Consider the following 21,600-nt stretch of genomic DNA (forward strand, 5'->3'; position numbering starts at 1 on the left):
TACAAACTGCAATATATACACATTCAACATCAGTCATTAATCAGATGTGTGCCAGTCCTAGAGCAAAATATTATCAAATCATTCATGCAATGGCTGTGAACTGATTTGAGAATGTATCGAATAGTGTTAACTGATTTGAAGTAGTGTCAGTCGAATGACTCCGGTGTCACGCCTGGATCATGCTCTTCTTCCCGAAAATCCAACCTGATCTGTTTGCTAAACAAACAATCTTCTGTTGTCTTGCCAGGATGCATATTCATAACACCTTATCCTCTGCACACACACCTTGTTTCGCAAAGAGTGTGCTCCTACTTTTTTGGCTAAGACTACAAGAGGGTGCATCCGCATTCTGGGCAGAAGCGAAGCCAGCCGGAAGAATTTTCCGCACCGCTTGACGTCCTTCAGGTATCTAATTTATGCACTAAAACTTTCCATAGAAGTTACTGGAGTTCACTCACAGTGGAGTGAAATCTATTCCAATGAATCACAACCGAATCACTTTTCAGGCAAAGATTCATATTCCTACAAGGGTTTCAACATAAGTTGATTACAATTAAAGTTTTACAGGTATATTTACAGATGTACATTTCTGAGTAAAACACTGCTTGACTGAACAAGACTGAGGGATATCAAGGGATCTTTGGAGGTTAAATAACAAACAAATTTTATGCGCTGTAAACTATATTCAAAACATAAAGGAACTAACTTAACCCCTTGAACCCTAGGTTTATTATTTAGTTAGAAACCTCAAGACATTACTAAGAAACTGAAATAATTATTTAGTAACTACTATCAATTATCCAGCAACTACAATGAAACTGATCTGTAAATGATGCTGTTTTGAGAGGAATCAAAGTAGAAGCCCATATTTGTGGATTTGTAGGGATACAAAGAAATTCCACCCAAAAATCTAAGATAATTCAATAGTTAGGGTGTAAATAAAGCCATTCAGAGTGGTTTGATGTGAATTTGTTCTCAGTGGTGGTGATAGGAACCAGACATCTGAAGAGTTTTAATGCTACAAACTATTTCATAGAAAACTATTACATTAAATGGTTATGAATATGCTGCCTCATGTTAATGAGACTGCTTTGTGATAGTTTTAAGATAAAAGTTTGGCCTAAAATGTATTTTTTTAAATGTTGGCATGGTGAAGGGATACATGCAGGGTGCTCTAAGGCAAAATAGTCCTCAAAGCAAACACATTTTTTCAGATTTTCCCCTGTTTTAGTATTATCAACTTACATTACATATACATGTAATACATTACATATAAAAATTTAGAAGGCACATGTACACATCACAACCCCAGTTACTACCAGCACCACCGTAGAGTTGGTAAGTTTCTCTACAGTGCACCATTTCCTACCAAACTACTCTCAATCGTAATCTCAGTGACTGATTAATGCAGAAATAATAAAAGTGGAATTTCCCTGTAATTCACCTGGCTTGAGGTAAAATGCACTTGTGTGAAGGAAAGCAGTAAAACGATACTTTAAAGGTGTTTCGATGAAGTTAAGTTAATGTTTCCTCAATGAACAACAAAATTCATCTGCATTTCAGATGTCCATTCGATAAAGTTTAGCAAAAAAACACCTTAGGTCATCTTCTCCTTTCACATAAAGTGCAGCACTGCGTGTAAGCAGACCGCCATACGCCCCTGCCAGCAAACGTGAGCATGTCGAAGCAGCTGAAGGCGGTGATAGCGAGGAAAACCTCATTGACTTTCTGAAGCCCGGCCCAGTACTTGCTCACGTAGTATATCCTGAACACATTGTAAGGCACAAAGCAGAGAAACATGATCAACACGAAGAACAGGCTTTTAATCTGAGCCCAAAACTCCTGATGAGCGAACGAGGCCCGGCCATATTTTCCGTAAACTCGCCACAGGATGCACAGCTGGATGCAGGCCAGAACGATCCAGGCCAACAGCACCACAGCACTGATGATGTAGTTCAGGATTTCAACGCCGACGTTTTGTAGAGCGCCACCGAAGTCGAAGCACACTTCATTACTTAGGCTTCCGTTTGGTACAGATCCGTAAGTGACTAGGGAGGCGGGCAGAGCGCTGCCCAGGATGATGGCCCACAAGCTCACGCTGGCGATGACCGCATGCAGAGCTCGATAGAACTCCAACTGATGGCCCCACTCGAAGTAGGCCAGGTACCGCGCCGCCAGGATCACGATGTAGAAGATGAAGCTGAGGTACATGTGGGCGTGGATCATCCCGCTGACCATCTTGCAGAAGTCGCGGCCCAGGGCCCAGTGGTCACTGACGTAGTAGTAGATGCGGAAAGGTACGGTCAGGAGGAAGAGCAGATGCACAACCAACAGGTTGATCACAGACACGGTGGTGATGGACAGCATGTTGGACTTCAGGATGGTGCTCATGAGGCCGGCGCCTATGCTGCCCCCGAGGAAGATGAGAGTGTAGAGGAACACAAGACTCACCCTGTATTCGAGTGGGAGCATGGGGGGTTGGGTTGTGACGTTGGATGCTTCAGCCATGGCCTTGAAAGAAAACAGAAATCAAAAAGGTTTATGTGATTTATGATAAGAGTAAGATACAGCTCAAAAAGACCTCCCATGATTTTCCACTGTGCATAAGCTCTATAATGGTTCTTGTCCTGGATATATGGTTATGGAAGGAACCTTTACATTATATGTTCAAAAAGGTTTTACAGAATCACAAATGTTATTTACAAAGAAGGTGTTCTTCAACTTTGTCAGGAAAGAGCCATTTGACTAACATGCAAAATAACAAAAAACCAACCACAGAACATTGTTTTTGTGTCGAAGCAGGAAAGTCTCAAAGCAGTGCTGAAAAGATAAACAGACTCATGGGAAACATTTTGTAAGTGTGTCAGCAAACACATGAGGTCTTCACAAAGTAATTGTAATTCTAACTCTAGACTTATCTCTGAAAGGTCACATTTTCTGTGCAGATCCCAGTAGTTGTAGCTTGCTTATGTTGAAAAAAAGGTGTTTTAACTTTAAAAATTAGTAACCACATTTCCTTAAAATGTTGAGTTCACTGAACTTTAAACAATAAGTTCATAGAACGTCAATTGCTAGCCCAGTGACTTTTAAAGTTAAATCAACAAACCCTTTTGAGGATTTGAGCATCTGAGGCTAAGACTACAAAAATGGTTCTTTAAAAAAATCAATTAAAAGATTCTTTAGGGGATACCAGAAGTGATTCTTTGCTTTATTTATTTATGTCATTTTAAGCGTGTAGAACTTTTGGCGTTAAAATGGTGTTGTACAACTGCAAGAACAAAAACACCTCAACCACATCCCCTTCAGTCTTAGAAGCTGGTTGCATTTTCTGCTTCTCAATTCAAATAATTGCACAATTAGACTCATCAGTTCATTAAACCTTCCTCCACATTTCAGTCCAGTTTTGGTGTTCTATCACAAACTTTCTTTGTATATTTCCTTTTTTAATGTAATGGCTTCCTGACAGCTACACATCCTCAGAAATATCTCCTTTAGCCATTTCAGATGAGAAAGAGAAATAGAGAAAGGCATCTAAGGTGAGTTGGATAGTTGACTGTGTGAATGAGAGCTTTGGGAACAGCTCGTGTTCAGAGGACACCTCTGTAATTTGTTGTTTTTAACATTGCAAGGATGGCAGTTAGAGACTGTAGCTCCTCGGTTGATGCATAGTCATCCTCTAACCCTTTATCAATGGCCAGTTTCTGACCACAGAGCCACTCTGATATTTTTTTTTTTAGATATTTTTGAGTGGTAGACATCTCTCAGCCCAACAGCTACGCTGATGTGTGCAGAAACTCCAGCAACACCACCAATATACTCATACCAGCATCACACACAGTGGCATAAAACTACAATGCCAGTGTGTCTGCTGTGTTAAGAATGATCCACCATCCAAATAATATCTGAAGAACACCAGTCATGTGGTCAGAAACTGAATTGAGATAGAGGCTAATTGTGCAGTAACAGATGGTCTGCTGAGGTAGAGGCTAATAAATTGTGCAGTAACAGATAACAGGCCTACAGTCTATAACTGTACACCTGTACAGTGGAGCTATAAGGGGGGAGCTCACAAAGTGGACAGTGAGTGTATCTGAAAATAGCACCTTGAATCGACTTAGTATATGAAGGACAAAAATATAATATATAAGATGGTAGAGAATACGAACCGTATTATCATTTAGATGCTTTATGGGAACGTGTCCCCAAACTCTTATTGACTTCCATCAGACCTTCTTTGGGTTGCGAAATGAAATCTGAAAATATCTTCTCTTCAGATTATCTAATCTGGAATTATCTGATCTGTGTAAAAGTATTATGCCTTATGTAATATGGAATATTATGTAATAACACAGACTTTTGTCTCGGCTGAAGCCAAATGGTCTTCTGCCCTCTTCAAAATAAAATTTCCAAAAGGGCTCTTTGGAGTGATGCTGTTGAAGAACTACTTTTGGCTCCTTTCAAAAAACAGCTCACTGAAGAGCTATTAGTGTAAATGTGATGTGTGAGAGTAAAGAACCGTTTTTAAAGCTTAAAGAATTTCTAACTTACACACATAGTAAATGTTCTACACACATATTTTTTTATAGGTTTTTCCTACATTCTTAACCCTTCTGTGATGTTCATGTGTTTGTTACTAAGTGGTCTGGTGGACACACCACATTATTTCTTTTTAAATCAATACAGCCATAACAATTTTATGTAAAAATACCAGATGTTTAAAATATCACAAGTGGTCAGCGTAGGGTTCTCCTTTAGCAGCTGTAGCAAGTCAGCAGCCTGTCCATGTTGTCCACCCTCACTCACACACACACAGACACACACACACATTTACAAACACACACACACTGACAGCAGGCCGTGGAGGAGGAGAACAGAGTGAAGGGACGCAGCACCTCCACACTTTTATTCCCTGCGGGTTCACCTGAACACCACATGTGTAATATAAGTGTGTAGGGGGTGTACAGTGTGATGTCATTGAAAATGTGTTATCTGATGTATTCTTCATAGAAAATGAGCAAAAGCCAAGGAATCTGAGGTTAAAATGAAAATAAATCACTAAATAATTAAATAATAAATCTTCATTTTTTTCTTTTGATAAACACTGAAAATGGGTCCCACAGACCTGAACACCACACAAGGGTTAAATAGAAATGTGCCAAAGAGCTCTTTGCAAGATATCATAGATACCATAGAAGAACCACTCGACCTTTTAATGGATGTTTTTAGAGAAACATTTTTGTAAATGAGATGCGAGTGTGAAGAACTTTTAGTTTAAAGAACCTCCGCATAATATAAAGGCTCTAGGAAGCCTTTTGAAAGGTTTAAATCTTTTTTTAAACTGGTTCTTTATGGTACAAAGAGTGGTTCTTTAATAGCATAGCTCAAAGAACCCTTTTGGCACCTGTGGAGTGTAGAACCATGTGTCCTAACCAAGGACCGCTTAAGAACCTTTAGTTTTTGATAGAACTTAGATAAACAGGTGCTAAAACAATTAAGCTGTTAAAGCAATGTTTGTGTCAGAAAGTCATGTGCTTTGTGCTCTTCTCAGCGTTATCACACCTTCCCATTTTCTTCAGTCCATCTACTATTTGTAGTTCTGCATTTACAGACTCTGGTCCATCTGTTTGTCCATCCTGTTCTCAACGGTCAGGACCATGACAGAGCAGGTATTATCTGGGTGGTGGATCATTTTCAGCACTGCAGTGACACTGAGGTGTTTAAAACTCCAGCAGCACTGCTGTGTCTGAGCCGCTCGTACCAGAGCAACACACACTAACACACCACCACCATGTCAGTGTTACTGCAGTGCTGAGAATGATCCACCACCCAGATAATACCCGCTCTGTGGTGGTCCTGTGAGGGTCCCGACCATTTAAAGAGAGCTAACAAAGTATGCAGTCTGTAATTGTAGAACTACATATTAAGTGGAGCTGATAAAATGGACAGAGTGTAGAAACAATGAGGTGCAGTTATGAAGTGGCTAGATGGTGTATATGGCTGTTTCTTTTGAGTTTGAAGAATGGAAATAGGAAAAGTTGAGAGCATGTTAGCAAGTCAAAGCATAAGTTGCAAAAGACTTCCCTTATCAGGCTAGAGCAATACACCTTGGTCTTTACAACACAGGGGGTTGTTTAAGAACAGTACTCTGCAAAAACACATAATGACTAATGATATTAACTTATAGTACTGTCCAGAATCAAATGTCAGTATGAAACATTTGATGTATTTCTGTGTATATGTCAGCATTGGTATTTCCGTTTTATTAATTTTAGACCACAAATGAAATCCGTAATGTTTCTGTCCGGTTTCAAACGTGCAGTATATGACCTGGTGAGGAAACTCCTGCTTTGTTTAATGAACAAAAAGTCAACATCCAAGATGATGGAGAAGCCTACACTTGATACAAGAGCTAAAAAAGACCCAGAGTGAAACCAAGTTAAACAGATACTCACCAGTTCAGTGCTGGAATACTTTAAAATCACTCTGAATCCTTCCTCAAATGCTGGTCTACAACTGCTTCAACACATGGAGGCCTGTTTATAGATATGAATGGCTTGAGAAGAAACCGTGTATGTAAAATTCAGCCACTGCTCAGCTCTCTGTGCCATCCTAACCTCAGCCAGCCCACAGACGCTTGAGGAAGTGTTGACAGCAATGCTGCAATGTGGATTAAAGATTGACAAAAGCACTCAACAGGGTTTGTGATTTACTGGCCTTCACTGCCCTTTAGAGGATTTTTGTTCTTATAATTATAACGGCTGGATTAAATATAAAGTAAAAAAAATATCTGTCTACATACTGTCATAAATGAATTCTCTTTCTTTCCTTCTCTCCCTTTTTCTTTCTCCCTAACTTTCTCTCTGTCTCTCTCCCCTTTTTTCTTTCTCTCGCTTTTTTCTTTCCTGCTCTCTCTCCTTTCTCTCTCTCTCTCTCTAGCTCTTCCTTTCTTTCTTTGTATGTCTCTCTCCTTTTCTTATTCTCTCTCTCTTTCTCCTTCCCTCTTTCTCTCTCTCTCTCTCTCTCTCTCTCTCTCTCTCTCACACACACACACACACACGCACACACACACACACACACACACACACACACACACACACACACACACACAAACACACAAACACACACACACACACCCCTGCATTCTGTCTGTCCCTTTTTCTTTATCTCTCTTTGTCTCTTTGTCTCTTTTTTCTCTCTTTTCCCCATTCTCTCTCCCTCCCTCTCCATCTTTCTCACTCTCTTTCTCTCACTCTTCTCCCTTTACTCTGTTTTCTTGTTCTCTGTCTCTCTGTCTCTCTTTCTCACTATCTCTCTCACACACATACCTGCAATCTGTCTGTCTCTCTTTCTCTTTAACTCTTTTTTTTCATTCTTTCTTTCTTTCTTTCTTTCTTTCTTTCTTTCTAACTCTATCTCTCTTTTTTCTCTTTTCCCCATTCTCTCTCCCTCTTTCTCTTTCTCTCTTATGCACTCTCTCTCTCTCTCTCTCTCTCTCTGTATGTATGAGTATGAACAGAGATGGTGGGGGGGTGATGCTGGTGTTGTCTGAGCAGGTCAGGTACTTGACTGTATGACACAGTAACAGTAAAGATAACAGAGCTCTGCTCACAGATAAATGATAAGGCTGGACTTGGGAATTCTCTCCACACTGGACTTTACTCTTTACGCACTAAGCACATCTTCACGCATGGTCAAATTTCAAGAAACAATAAACATGCAGGAGGTGATACCAGGCAGAAGGAAGGACCCCCGAGTGCCAAGCAGAAGTTGAGAAACATGCACTGCTGCAGTTTCCTCTGACGCAAACCTCTGTTTAGCATAGAGAGTGTGAGTCAGAATCATGTAGGAAGATGTTGGACACTCGCTCCGTCCTGCGTGGCCTTTACATACAAAACCTAACGGCATCTGTGTTTGGCAATATGACTGTGTGAAATCAGGATATGACAGACAGATGCAGCCTGGACATCTTACAGCCCAAAGATGTTGGTAGAGTAGCCTCTTTTCTTGCTTCTGTGAAGTAATGACTTCAGTAAAAGTAAAGGTACTTTTCTAAAAAAAAAAAAACAACTTGAGTAGAAGTACAAAAGTAGCAGGTCAAAATGAAGCTACCTCTCTAGTGGAAATGATATCATCTATGAAATTAAATCTAGTGGAAGTCATACAAAGTGTGGAAGAACATTTTGCAACATTGGTTGTGCTTCGGCCCCTTTCCCTGAGCAGATGAAGCTGATGATTGCGAGGGCGTTGAAAAAGTATTCAAAGAGAACTCATAACTTGGTGTAGGACATGTTTTCAGAGGATGCAAGTGAATGATCCACTAATATCATGATATCGTCATCAGTACAATGTTGATTTTGCAAGTCAGACCTAAACACTGCGCCAGACCTTCTTTTTGGGCCTGTGCGTGTGCCGTTAACTTGTAAACAGGTATTACATGGTCTGAAAAACTCCTGTGAATCCGACTTGACACTCGTGACTTTAAAATGATTGTTTGAGGCTTTACAGGCTCCTTCTTTCAATTAAAAAAAAATCCATAGTGCAGCTTTAAGTACTAATTTACAGAACTGCAGTGGAACGTATTTGTACAGTGGTCACTACTGTTACAAATACATTACATATGTACTCTGTCCACACTACTTCTACAAGTAGATGTATCTGAAAATTTTAGGATTCAAAAAATCTGTATGTGTAATTTAGTAAATGTAAAGACTTCTGACCTCAACATGTGGGCTGATTTATGTTTTAAGATGACTGATAGATAGCAGGCCAAAGAAAGTGTAACGTTATACCAAGAGTCAGATGCTTGCGGATAAAGTTATTTGAGGCTTTACTATAAAAAGTGTGCTTCACTTTTTATAGTTAATAAAAAGCATGCGTGGTCGTTAATAAAAAACATGTGTGGTCAAAGCCAGAGAAACGCAATAACAAATCCAAAGCGGCATCCAGAGAATAATGAAGACAAAGGCACAGGTCAAAATCCCGAAAGGCAAAAACACTACAACCAAAACTAAACAGGGCACAGGCAAAACGTAGTCAAATATACAAACAAAAGGGTCAAGATACACGCTGGGCAATCACAGAGAAAAGGCTCAGCACACTCTGAAAAACAGTGGCAATACATTGCAAAGAGTGGTGTGAGCAATCAGTCTTTATAAGAGTTCGGCGAAGGAACAAAGCAGGAACTCTGAAGAAGTTTGTGGTTGGTGTAGAGTGTCACATGATCTCCAGGTGGATTTTGGGAGTTGGAGTCCATAGTATTAGTTTATAGTACTGCAGGACCAGAGGGTGGCATGACAGAAAGAAAGAAAGAAAGAAAGAAAGAAAGAAAGATCAACAGAACTTGTGTAGAGATAGGCCTTGCTTAAGTACAAAGGTTGACCACTAGGTGGCGACACAAATAAATATTAGCTGAACAGATCACACCCAAGTGGACAACTCAATGTACTTTTATGAACTTGTAGCACCCATTAATTTAGCTACAAAAGGCTCAGTGGTCTTAACACAGGCAAGCTCATCTATATTTAATTAACCTTGACTTAATTAACTTCAACTCCTTGAGACCACCGGTGGTTCCAAAACGCTCTTTGTCATATTCTTCATAACTTTCATATTTCATCAGCTACATTCAAAAGGTGGGTGTCATATGAGAGCTGTAACTGTCTTCTTTCCAGTCAAATAGATGGGTAATGTAATTTTAAACCCTTATAATAAAAGAAGCTAAATTCACAATTTTTTTTGTCAACTGAAAGTCGACCCATTTTTCCACAAGTCTGGGCTACAAACTATAAACAGATGGTGTCTCTTCAGTGATATACTCTGTAAAAAATAATTTTATAAAATAATACAAAGAGCATCTAAGACTTTTGGCTTTTAGCAGTGAATTGTAAGCATATAACAATATGTGTATGATCATACAACACGTTTTCTGTTAATTTAAGGAGAGGTTTTAAAAAAAATAAAAATCTACATTTATTTTGTGCAGTTACTGAATAATTTGCCTTATGATTTGGCCATGTAAATTCAGATGGAAAAACAACTTGATTTGAACAAATAGCCATGTACAATCAGATCAACTTCTGGTATAGTATATCTCCATATCTCCACCTTGTATAACTTGATTAAGACATGAAATGATATTTTAAGAGAGCACAAACCTGAATTTGACTTGAGTATCTGAATTCAGAAGTAAACCTTTCAGGTGTTCGGCATTAAGAATAAAAGGAGCTTTGTTGGAGGCAGTGAGGATCACATGACTGTATGATTATGGCATTATACTTTCCCTTAACCCCTTCAACCCCAGGCCTACTATTGTTATTAATCTTAAAATATGACAATATTGACTAAGTATGAATAAAAAGGAATAATTAAGACTTATTATTTAGTGATTTATAAAAATATTTTAGATAACTACTATGAAACATGTAAGTTATGCAGTTATGAGAGTGAGACACTGAAGTGTTTAAAGTTTAAGGAGTTGGCCACATGCACAATACATACATTCTTAGCAAAACGGGTCCCATATAATACAAAAAAAGGTTCTTTGACTTCTTGTAATAATAACAGCGCCCTTTTTGGTGCTTTAAAGCTTCTTCAAAGAACCATATACAACAGCTTCTCCATCATAGAGAACAGACGTTTAATCATGCACTGAATCATTTAAGCATTCAAATGGTTCTTTGAGTTGTTATGGTTCCATGTACAACAATTGGTGTTATTGAAGAACCCTTGAAGAACTGCTTTTTAGGGTGTACTGTGTCTGACTGTTTTATGGACACTCTTTAAAAAAAGGGTCTTTAAGGGTTCTTTAGTAAAGGGAATGGTTCTGTTCTATATAGAAACATTTACATGCTTAAATGATTCCTTGGACAGTGAAGTCGTTCTTCAGATTGATGGAAAATGTGTTATAAATGGTTCTATATAGAACCTTTTGAAAATGGTTCTATACAGCACCAAAAAGCATTCTTCGATTGTTACAATGTCAAGCTTGTAAAAATACAAGAACCATTTTTTGTGCTAAACATTTTCTACATAGTAGCCTTTTACAACACATTCTCCATCAATCTGAAGAACCGTCTTTCATAAGAGTGTAAGTTAAGCTCCTGATTTGTAATACCAGTGCTATCATGAGTCAAATATAAAAGAGCATATCTTTCTCAAATAGTATTTTGTGGACTCAGTTTCTGAAAACTATCAACTGCAACAAATCAACTCACTCAATTCTGTAATTGTATTTGAAAACAAAGACTTCTGTAATGATAAAATCTTCTTGGTTGTGGTAGTGAAGCTCTCTTTCCTTCCAAAGAATGCATTTTATTATCGTTTATCTACTTCATATGCAGTACCAGTCAAAAGTTTGAACACACCACAGGTGTTTCCTTAGTTTTTACTATTTTTTACCTTTGAAGGGGTAATGGCGAAAACTTTAAAGCTATGAAATAACATATGTAGGATTGTATAGTGACCAAAAAAGTAAAACAAACCAAATATTTTAGATTTACCATTTTTCTAGGTATTAAACATTTACCTTGACGCTGCTATGCCCACTGGTGCTTGTTTGGTAAGTAACTATGCTTCTCCATCAGGCTTAAAGAAGCTCTACATTTGCTGATACCTTCTTCCTCAGAACTCAGAGCTACTTTTTGGGTGGCATGTCAAAATAAATTAATCAATTAATTAATTTTATATACATACATACATACATACATACATATACATATATATATATATATATATATACATATATATATATATATAGGGAGAGAGGGAGAGATTTCATGAGATTCTTTAGGTTTTCTTCACAAAATGTTTAACAAAGTGATATTTGTTTCAGAGTAAAACTTCTAGCACAACATCAACCTGACGGTAGACTGAATCAGACTGCACTAAGACTGCAAAGCACAGAGGTGGAAACCTTAAAGTCTAGGTCTGTTTTTCTTACAGTGGTGTTGGTGAGCATCTATTCACTGATGGGATCATGAACTCTGAAGTGTACTAAGACATCACTGATGCAAACCTGCAGAGGTCTGCAAAAAACAATAAATCATCTGAAACACATCAGTCCCCTTTTGAATGTCCAAATACTTTTGGGGCCTCTGTAGGCCTGCATTTGTATTTTACATGCAATCTGCTTCCCATACAGATGGAGGGTGAAGTTGTTAGAAGGATCTATTGAATATCCTGTTTATTTGACCTCATTGAATGCGCGGGCACGCAGGCCATTTCCAGAAGGCACACTAGCTTAATGAACTGTGGGCCGGTGGTTTGAACCCTCCCTCGCCGATTAGCTGCGGATTAGTCGATCGCTAATCCAGACCGACACATAGCAGCTGATGCTGGAGTGTTCATAAGCATTTTCTATCGACAGATTGTGCGCTGCACAATGGGAAAAGCCATGTTGTGAAAAGCTGTGGATTATTCTGTGGTGAGAGGAACATGGCCAACATATATACTCTCAGGTAAACTCATTTTGTAATATACATCCTCTTTCTCTTATGTAGCGGGAAATGAGGGAAAACGCCCCCTTAAGAACAATGACGATTTGCTAAAGCTAAACCAGATCTGATCTGTGCATGAGTTTTGCAAGAACAGGATGGTGAAGCACAAACCTGCACACAGTTAGGGGAAACAGCAGGCATAGCAGACAGTTTAGTTTTTATAGCATATAAAAGAAAATATTGTAAAGGGGGCACCTTGCTTCACTACCCCACTGCTGGGGGTCAGAAGCACGTCTGCTAAATCTTGCATGAATTCGTTAAGTTTTACGGTCACTATAGCTAGCGTGTGATGCTAACTAGTCAGTGAAACAACTTTGTGTCTTCATGATGAAAATTAAATGACACAATATATTTGGACCAATATGGTCAAGGCGGCACTTTGCCTTGTTTCTGGTGGGACTTCTTAACCCAGATGTCTAACTTCACATTTTTTCTTGTCTAAATTGTGGCTGTACAATCATATTGGTAAAAAATGATTTCAGAGTTATGAGAGTGAGAAACTAAAGTGTTCTGAGTTTAAAGGGTTAGCCACACATACAATGCATGTCAATTCTTAGCAAAAAGGGTTCTTTATAGTACCAAAAAATGGGCCTCATTCACCAATATTTGTTCTTGAGAAAGGTCCTAAAATCAGATTAATGATGTGTTTATAAACCACATAATTGTTCACACCTTTATGCTCTTCAGTGTGTGTAGATTCTGTTCTTACCTAAGAATAAATCCCAGAGGAGAAAACACTGATTAATGTCAGAATCTTTGTGAAAGTGGGTTTTAAGAAGATTTTGGTGCTTTAAAAGCTTCTTCAAAAACCACACACAACTTCTTCTCCACCATAGAGCAGAACCATACAGCCACACAACAATGTTTAGAGTTAAATGATATTTCAAAGCAATATTGGATGCACACCTGAAGAGCGTTTAAGCGACGCTGAACTAATGCGCTAGAATGTTTCACACTTTATTGATAGAACTGCATCTTTAACCTTATAGAAATAAATATTATATTTATACATAATGCTAATCCAGATACATGTAGCCCCAATTCCTACATGTTATAAATGTTGATGTATCAGCATCAGCAGATATGTATGTGAAGAATATCAGATGTCAGTCCATAAATACCATATTGGTGCATCCTTACTCTGAATGTAACAGTATTGCCAACAGAGAACACTGACCTACTTTGAATGTTAACAATGCATCAGACATGTGAAATATGCAAGATTTGCCATATTCTATTACATTAGACAACACTAGCCACTGAAGCACCAATGGTTTTGAATAGCAAGGACATTACTAGCTTGGATTTAGTGTAGGCCTGTCACTATTGATTATGATTGATTGAAAAAAAGGTCAAACCAAAAAAGCAAGCCTTAAAAAGACTATAAATATAAATATAGACAAACATAAAAAATAAAAAAAGACAGCAAAAAATGCAAATAAGTTGCTGTGTCCACCAGGCCCTGTGTCATATAGTAGAAGAATTTAAATATGCATTATCAGCTTTCAAACTACTAACTAATCACTGCTGATTTATTAAGTGTGTACATTTCAACTGAGTAACTGAGTTAATCGAGTGATCATGACACTTCTAAGTTAGTCCATAACTCGGACAGCCATAAACTTGTCAACCTGTAATTTCATCATCACTCATTTTTCTGTCATCAGGGCTTTTCTCTTTGGCCAGTGGTCTTCTGATGTAAGGCTTGATGGCAAAACCGTTATTATTACAGGTGCCAATACTGGAATTGGCAAGGAAACCACCAGAGACTTAGCGAAAAGAGGTAAGCAGTCATCCATTAATGAGCAGCACTCATTCATTCACTGTGTACTGTACTGCACAACTGTTTAGAATGCAAATAAAGTATATATATATGATGCTATATAGTTTGTATACTGCACAGTAGTCAAATGTCATCTATGCTAGACATGCAGAGGGGAAAAGGTCTTTGTATGTTAACACCGGTTGCCTAATAATGACTGTTACATGATGCCTAGTCAGGTTTTGTAGTGCTGTCTCATAGGGGCCAGGATCATCATGGCATGCAGAGACATCTCTAAAGCTGAAGCAGCTCAGAGAGAAATCACTGAGGAGTCTGGCAACCAAAACATCGTCATCAGGAAACTGGATCTGGCTGACACCAAATCAATCAGAGAATTTGCTGAGATAGTCAACAGAGGTGAGTGCAGACTCCAAATAATGTCTCATACTTTTTCATTTAAAGTAAGCATCTTTTGGAAAGTGTAATATAAATAAAATGCATTACTATTATTATTAGTAGTATATATTTTGCTGTATATGTTTTTTCCAGTAGAATTCTCAGATTAACTGGTCTGAATTCTCAAATGATAATCATATACAAAAGTTTGCACACCCCTTGGTAAAAATTCATGTTTTGCTGATTTTTTAAGATAATTTAAACATCCTCTACAAAGGACAAAAGTAAAAACACCACTTTCTGCAAATTTTTGTGCAAAATTTCTGTTTATTTGCTGAGTTTAACACATTGGAAAAAATGTAACACAAAATATAAAGCATGCCAAAACTTTTGCACAGGCAACATTATATGTTTTTATTTCTTTAATATACACATTTCATTTCAATTGTGCATTAAAATGTGCAGGAGTGTGTTTTCTGTAGAGGATGTGTAACTTCAACAAAAACAAAAATCAACAAAACATGGAATCTCACTGGGGGTGCCCAAACTTTTGCATATGACTGTACATACTACAGTTTAAAAGTTTTTCTGTTCAGTTTGAAATAGTTTAGAGGTTTGGATTGTTATTTTATAAGTAGTAATAACTTGAACAAAGTAGATTTCAAGTATTTTTGAAACAAGAAAAGCTATTACAGGTGAAATAATATTTTGTAATTTTCTATTTGTATCAATTTCTTGTCAGGTTGTCTGCCTTATTTTGCCACTTATGCACCACTTTTGAAATGCAAGCCATTCTGGATGTTCATTTTATTATTTTTATAATTATATTATATTATAATATTATATCCTGCACAGGGCTGTGATATTAGAACCATTTAATACATTTACTGGCAACTACTTTCTGAATGATTATATTATATTATATTACATTATATATTATACGAGGGCACATTTAGAATGTTATTCAGTTTAGATGATGTAGTCTTTGGTCTTGCAACACTTTACACAGATTTAACACATTATTAGTACATACTGTGTTTAATAATGCCAAATCATGTAATATATGGTACATTATATGACAAAAACAATTACCTTTTTTGTATTTAGAAGAGAAAGAACTACATATTCTCATAAACAATGCTGGGATCATGATGTGCCCCTATACTAAGACTGTGGATGGCTTTGAGATGCAGTTTGGAGTCAATCATTTGGGTAAAAGTGTTTTATTTCTTCTTTTCCTAAGGCAGACATCTCTTCACAATTAACAAAAAAAATAAACGTGTTTGCATTATGGTCTAACACGATATATTGTTCTACTGAGGCAAATTATTTTCAGTATAAATGAACAAAAATCAGCTACAGTTGAATTCAGTGGTAATCAATGACTACACTTTGTACAGTCTTTAAATGATTAGAACTAATATGATGTATTATAAAGTTATAAATCATTCACATCAGTTTAATTTGGGAAGTATGAAGGTCAGTCAGAGGCGGCACTCTTGAATGTTGTTCTAATTGGGCAATCTAGTGATAACTAACAGGAGTGAGGCCGTATACTTAGTTAAATATATAATGGAACCTTGATTTGTGTCTGATAGTGCCAACCTGACTACATATTAGGTCACTTCCTGCTCACCTTCCTGCTGATTGATCTGCTGAAGAAGTCTGCTCCATCCAGGATCATCATCCTCTCCTCCATGGCCCATAGCTGGGGCACCATAAAGCTGGATGACATCAACAGTGAGAGGAGTTACCACAGCAGGAGGGTGTATGGGCAGAGTAAACTGGCCAACATCCTCTGCACTCGCTCCCTGGCCAAAAGACTTAAAGGTGAGCAACAACATTGTCTAATGAAGTTCTTAATAATGAAATCTCCAAGTGCTCTGTCCACAAGACTAGACAAGCCTGTTCTTACTGGACTGCCATTAGCTGCACGGCATTCATCACATAAATGTCTATGACACAGGATATAGGATAGGATACAGGATACAACGTTTTTTGAATTGTCAATCACTGTTTTTAGAATTATCACTTTGTAAAGCTAGATTTATTTGCCATATTGTAAGCTAGCTTGACTTCAGCATCATATCACCCTAAATAATAACAATAACAATAACAATAATAATAATATTATTATTATTATTATTATTATTATTACATAAATAAACAAATAAATTTAGTCATTGTTCAAGTAAAAGCAGTTACCTTATTGGAACAGTCCAATTATACAGGACTCTTATTATGATACCAGTGGTGTTGGAGACACTATGCTATGAAATCATCATCCAGCATTGGTAAAGGAGCAGTAACAGATAAAAAGGAGCAGTAGCAGATAAAAAGGAGCAGTAGCAGATAAATCTGTGTCCTTCATGTTTTCTTTTGATAATACATTTCATAATTCTGTCATGCTGTATCTACTGCTACATCATCAATGAATTCAGGACATAATTACATGATAAAGTTAGACTGTTATTAGCATAGTAACATATCTTTAGTGCTCTAAAGTGTACACATGCAAATGTCGACATTTACTCAGAATCATGTTTAAAGATAAGAAAAATGTACGTATGTATGTTTTCTTTTGAGAGTGAAAAATACAAGCAAAAACTACTTGTTCTATAGCTGCTAGCATACATGCTAATAGAGTTAGCATTATAGTTCCGGAGTTAACTGGCGTTACCTTGGTGAACTCTTTACAAAGAGATAGAATACAAATGCCTCGTTACTCAGAATCATGTGTAGAGTCAAGCAAAATGTACATTGTCTCTTGAGAGTAAAATAAGAGCCAAAACAACACGTTCTTATAATATTATACCACATTCTGGCACACTTTTTGTTGTGCTAGTGCTTGGTGACTGGAACAGTTAAGAAAAGCTAAATATATACTTAAATAAGGCTTTTTATACAGCAAGATAAATGAAAAATTCCAACTGTTTAGACACAGCTCGAAGTCAAACTTAAATTCAAGTCCCATGATATGTTTTAACTAATGCATACAGTATTTATTTTACAGTAAAATACTGGTTTGGTATTTTACAGGCTCATACTGTAAAAGACTGGACATTTCAAGTGGCACGTTGTTTTACAATAACATACCAGACAACCCAGTTTACAGTAATTTGCTGGCAGAAAAGTTGTTTACAGTAAATAATTTACAGTAAATAATGTAATTTATTTAGTATGTTAATTATTGTACATTTTATATACAATAAAACTGTAAAATATTTAGCATGAATATACAGTACTTACTGCCAACTCTGCTGTTTTATGGTAATTGTTTTACATTGAGGGTGACATCTATTGGTGTACAGTAGAGGTCTGCACTCCTGCTGGGTTTCCGCTTGACCTGCGGGACCACAACATTTTGCGGTGTGGTTGTGGTTGTATGTGGGAGCCTGACAAATGATTCTGATTTCCTGCAGGATCATGTGGGAGCGGGATGAAATTTTGTGGGAGGGGGCAAGAGTGGGACAGAACAGACATTCCTGCACAGACCTCTAGTGTATAGTGCCATGTGCTGCTCATCTTGGGCAATGCTTGTGCATGTTCAATTCAATAATGTTTATCAGACAGTCAGTCAGTCAGTCAATCTGTAAGTCAGTGATGCAGTCATAGGCAGGCTTACGGTGCCAGAAGTGTTCTTTGGTGCGATGCCATAAAAGAACCTTTTTTGGTTCCCTAAAGAATTTTAAAATTTTTAAAGTTGATGTGAAGATTCTGCACCAATTAAAGGTTTTAACATGGAAATGTTTTGTTAGTTGTTTGTTGAGTGTGTCCTATATTTTTCAATAACCTGCTGGTTGTATAATCTGATCATTCGAACGTGAACTCGAACTTGAACTACCATAGTGCTCTTCTGTGTATTTTCTACAGACACGGGTGTGACAGTATACGCTGTCCACCCAGGAATCGTTCGCACTGAACTGAAGAGACACATGAACCTGGGACTCCTCTGCTTGTGGAAAGTGGTCAGGCCTTTCACTAAGACCACAGTGCAGGGAGCTCAGACTTCAGTCTATTGCGCTGTGGAGCCGGCACTGCAGTCAGAGAGTGGTGGATATTACAGGTGATAGTTTCTTCATTACAATAGTTTACCTACAAATGTCATTGACCAAATTTCCCCCTTACCCCAAATGTAGTCAATCAGCCAAGACATGTTTGGTGTCTGAGGTTTGCTTTTTTAAATTTGCACTGCAGCTGCAAGACTAATGTAGCTAATAGAAGCCTTTACCAGAGCGATTTAAGGGTAGCCCGGCCACTTCTTATTTCTCCTATTAAATCAAACATGTGACTGCAAAACACCAGAGGGCATCTGTGAGTGAGTCTTAAATTAACAGGGGTGAAACAGGGGCTAAACAGCTTGAAAAGAAAGTTAATATCGTTTATAACCACTTGTCCAGGACCTTCCTTTAACTTTAAAAAGTAGAAGGATGTATTTTACTAAAAAAGCAAAGAACACTCACCTGTACACAGTCACCTGCTACTGAGTGCCGACTGGTTGGCATTACTGCTACTGAGTGCTGACTGGTTGGCATTACTAGTACTGAGTGCTGATTGGTTGGCATAACTGCTACTGAGTGCTGATTGGTTAGCATTACAGCTACTGAGTGCTGATTGGCTGGCGAGTGGAGCAGCTCAAAAAGCACTCAAAAAAATAGTGGTGTTAAAATGTTTATGCTGTTCTGTGCTCAGGAAATGAATGCATTTTTCTACATAAAAATGTCAAAGCATTTATAAACTATGATTTGGCTCAAATGCTTCATATTAACCCATTCAATTTAAACCCGTCTACTGACATTACTGAGCGGCAATTCTTCTCTCTCCAGTTTCTCTGCTTCATTAATCTTTAACTCATTAATTAGCATGTCTAAATCATCAAACACTCTCCTCAAGCTATGTCAAGTTATTAAGTAATGTCAAAAAGACCGTTTGTGGTTTCTGACACTGTATGACATACTACTGCTTGTAAAATGAACACTTTGTAGCTAAACCAACAAGTATAAGAAGTAATGGACACTGGTGTCTTTTAAAGCGACATAGACTTTTAGAATATCACCTTCGTGGCTCCAGTGCAAAACTACAGAATCAAACCTCACACACCATACATGTCGTAACAATTCAACTACATTTGGAATACTGCGAACCACTTTAAATCCACACCTGATGGTTAACTGTATCCAGATGTTTTTCTAAATCTCGTTGGTATAACTGTGTTCACAATGCATAGGTCCATGAAACGTAGTCATTAATATGTTTCTAATCATTTCCTCTTTCTTCATTTATAGTAACTGTGGACCTTCTAGCTGCACCAGAGCTGCTAGAGATGATGAAATGGCGCAGAAGTTGTGGGAGCTCAGCTGCCAGATGCTCAGAATTACCTGGGATTGAATGCAGAACATTTAGATATAGCTTAATTACCAGTCTAATAGAGGCTAGCCTGATTTTCTCGAACTTCTTAGTTGTTTCTCAAACTCATTTGATTGATTTCTAAACATTTTATTTTAATCATGAGACTGAACTACTACAGTATCCTGCAATTGCTCAGTTGTGCCAACTGTATCTTGTTTATAAATGTGAATACTTTTATAATGCACTAATAAATGCAACGTTTCTTATCTCTGACTTCAAATCTCATGGATTTTAGTCAAGTGCTTATCTAACTAGACTATAGGCTAGTACTATCTATGTACAGTACTGTGCAAAAGTCAGAGACCACCTTGGAATTGGAAATAGGGAGAATCAGAAAATGCAACCATCTTATAAGACTGAACTTTGGAGGTGTGGAAAAATATTCCTCCAGATCCCTGTTTCTTTGAAAAACTAAAAGCAAATCTCCTGAAAAGAATGGAAGCTATAATAAAGACAAATGGTGGACACACTACACAATGAAAATTTGTATACACAGTCATCTGTGTCAAATATGTTTTATATCGTGATAATATGTCCAGTTGATAACAGCTGTTATTACCATTTTTGAATCACTTACAGTAAACATTTACACTCATCATCATTTGTTTTACAGTCTCCTACACATTCTTGGAAAACCGTTAGTCCTACCATAATGTTACATCTGTTTTATTTGTCTGCATCACTTCTTAGCAAACATTGATTCCAATGTTTTCACCAATATATGTGTGGACCTTTGAAGTTTTCAGCTCTTGTCACTGCCAACACTAGTGCCTGAAACTTTGCGAAGTTTCTCTACAGTACAGCTACTTTTGTTTTATTCCATAATTTCTTAAAGCGCATCATACAATTTTCAGAAATATAAGACATAGGATGTGTTGAATCCAGTGAGGCTTGGGCCTACAGATCAGGCAAAATCAAAGAAGGCAAACATATTCTGACAGAACTCCAGTCTGCTGTTTCCAAAGGATTCCTGTAAGACTGGTTTAGAGATGCACAGAGCCTGAAAGAAGAGGTTAACCTGCTTTCATAAGGATATCAGCCAACTTTTGACTAATATAACTCTTCCACTTCCATTCCAGTTCATCCAGTGTTTCTTCCAGTTTCAATTCACTATTGCCATCATATATTTTGTCAGCTAGATGGGTGGGCTAGATCTGCTATTTGTGGGCTTGTTTCTTAGCGTATTTCTTTAGTGATGTTTTGAAAAATTGTGCTATCACTTTATTTGAATATTTATTTGACATATATAAGTACTTCATAACAAATGCACAAGCATAGAATAATATTTATAAAGTAATACTTATGTAACACAATGTATTTAGTAATGTATTAAGTAAAAAGTATGAACAACTTATGCTAGGCATTGCAGGATATTTTACAATGTAAATGACATTAACTTATTGTCTTAAACCTAAAACTAAAGCAACAGATATTTGCTGCATTTATATCACTATTATGAAGAATCATTCCCAAGTAATATACTTAGGACTTAAAGCAGAGGCCTGGTTGGGAACACCCTGTATCATCCATCCATCCATC

The 21,600-nt window shown here is 37.4% G+C and overlaps 2 protein-coding genes across 4 annotated transcripts; one reads left to right on the top strand and one right to left on the bottom strand.

Moving 5' to 3' along the window:
- Window positions 1-950: 950 nt before the first annotated feature.
- On the bottom strand, window positions 951-10,247 carry LOC118825777 (probable G-protein coupled receptor 141). Of its 2 annotated transcripts, none has more exons than XM_036596591.1 (2): window positions 10,155-10,247; window positions 951-2,511 (listed from the first exon to the last, which is right to left on the bottom strand). In XM_036596591.1, exon 2 carries the CDS (start codon window positions 2,506-2,508, stop codon window positions 1,603-1,605), a length of 906 nt encoding a protein of 301 aa, XP_036452484.1. In that variant the 5' UTR covers window positions 2,509-2,511; window positions 10,155-10,247; the 3' UTR covers window positions 951-1,602. The 2 variants fall into 2 exon arrangements, with proteins under 2 accessions (XP_036452484.1, XP_036452483.1); XM_036596590.1 differs by lacking the exon at window positions 10,155-10,247 and adding an exon at window positions 6,453-6,912.
- Window positions 7,755-20,150, top strand: si:dkey-94e7.2 (uncharacterized protein LOC100141353 homolog). Of its 2 annotated transcripts, none has more exons than XM_036596588.1 (7): window positions 7,755-7,986; window positions 14,162-14,277; window positions 14,518-14,673; window positions 15,760-15,864; window positions 16,273-16,482; window positions 18,526-18,718; window positions 19,938-20,150. In XM_036596588.1, the coding sequence occupies exons 1-7, from the start codon at window positions 7,952-7,954 to the stop codon at window positions 20,038-20,040; spliced, it is 918 nt and encodes a 305-aa protein (XP_036452481.1). In that variant the 5' UTR covers window positions 7,755-7,951; the 3' UTR covers window positions 20,041-20,150. The 2 variants fall into 2 exon arrangements, with proteins under 2 accessions (XP_036452481.1, XP_036452482.1); XM_036596589.1 differs by having other exon boundaries at window positions 7,755-7,982.
- Window positions 20,151-21,600: the final 1,450 nt, after the last annotated feature.

The sequence above is a fragment of the Colossoma macropomum genome, unplaced genomic scaffold (assembly GCF_904425465.1).
Source record: "Colossoma macropomum unplaced genomic scaffold, Colossoma_macropomum, whole genome shotgun sequence".
Lineage (NCBI taxonomy): Eukaryota > Metazoa > Chordata > Actinopteri > Characiformes > Serrasalmidae > Colossoma > Colossoma macropomum.

Coding starts and splice junctions, on each gene's coding strand:
- LOC118825777 (XM_036596591.1), bottom strand. CDS start 2,508: ATGGCTGAAGCATCCAACGTCACAACCCAACCCCCCATGCTCCCACTC.
- si:dkey-94e7.2 (XM_036596588.1), top strand. CDS start 7,952: ATGCAGCCTGGACATCTTACAGCCCAAAGATGTTG. Junction 14,674..15,759: donor TGCTGAGATAGTCAACAGAG/GTGAGTGCAGAC, acceptor TTTTGTATTTAG/AAGAGAAAGAACTACATATT. Junction 18,719..19,937: donor GAGAGTGGTGGATATTACAG/GTGATAGTTTCT, acceptor CTTCATTTATAG/TAACTGTGGACCTTCTAGCT.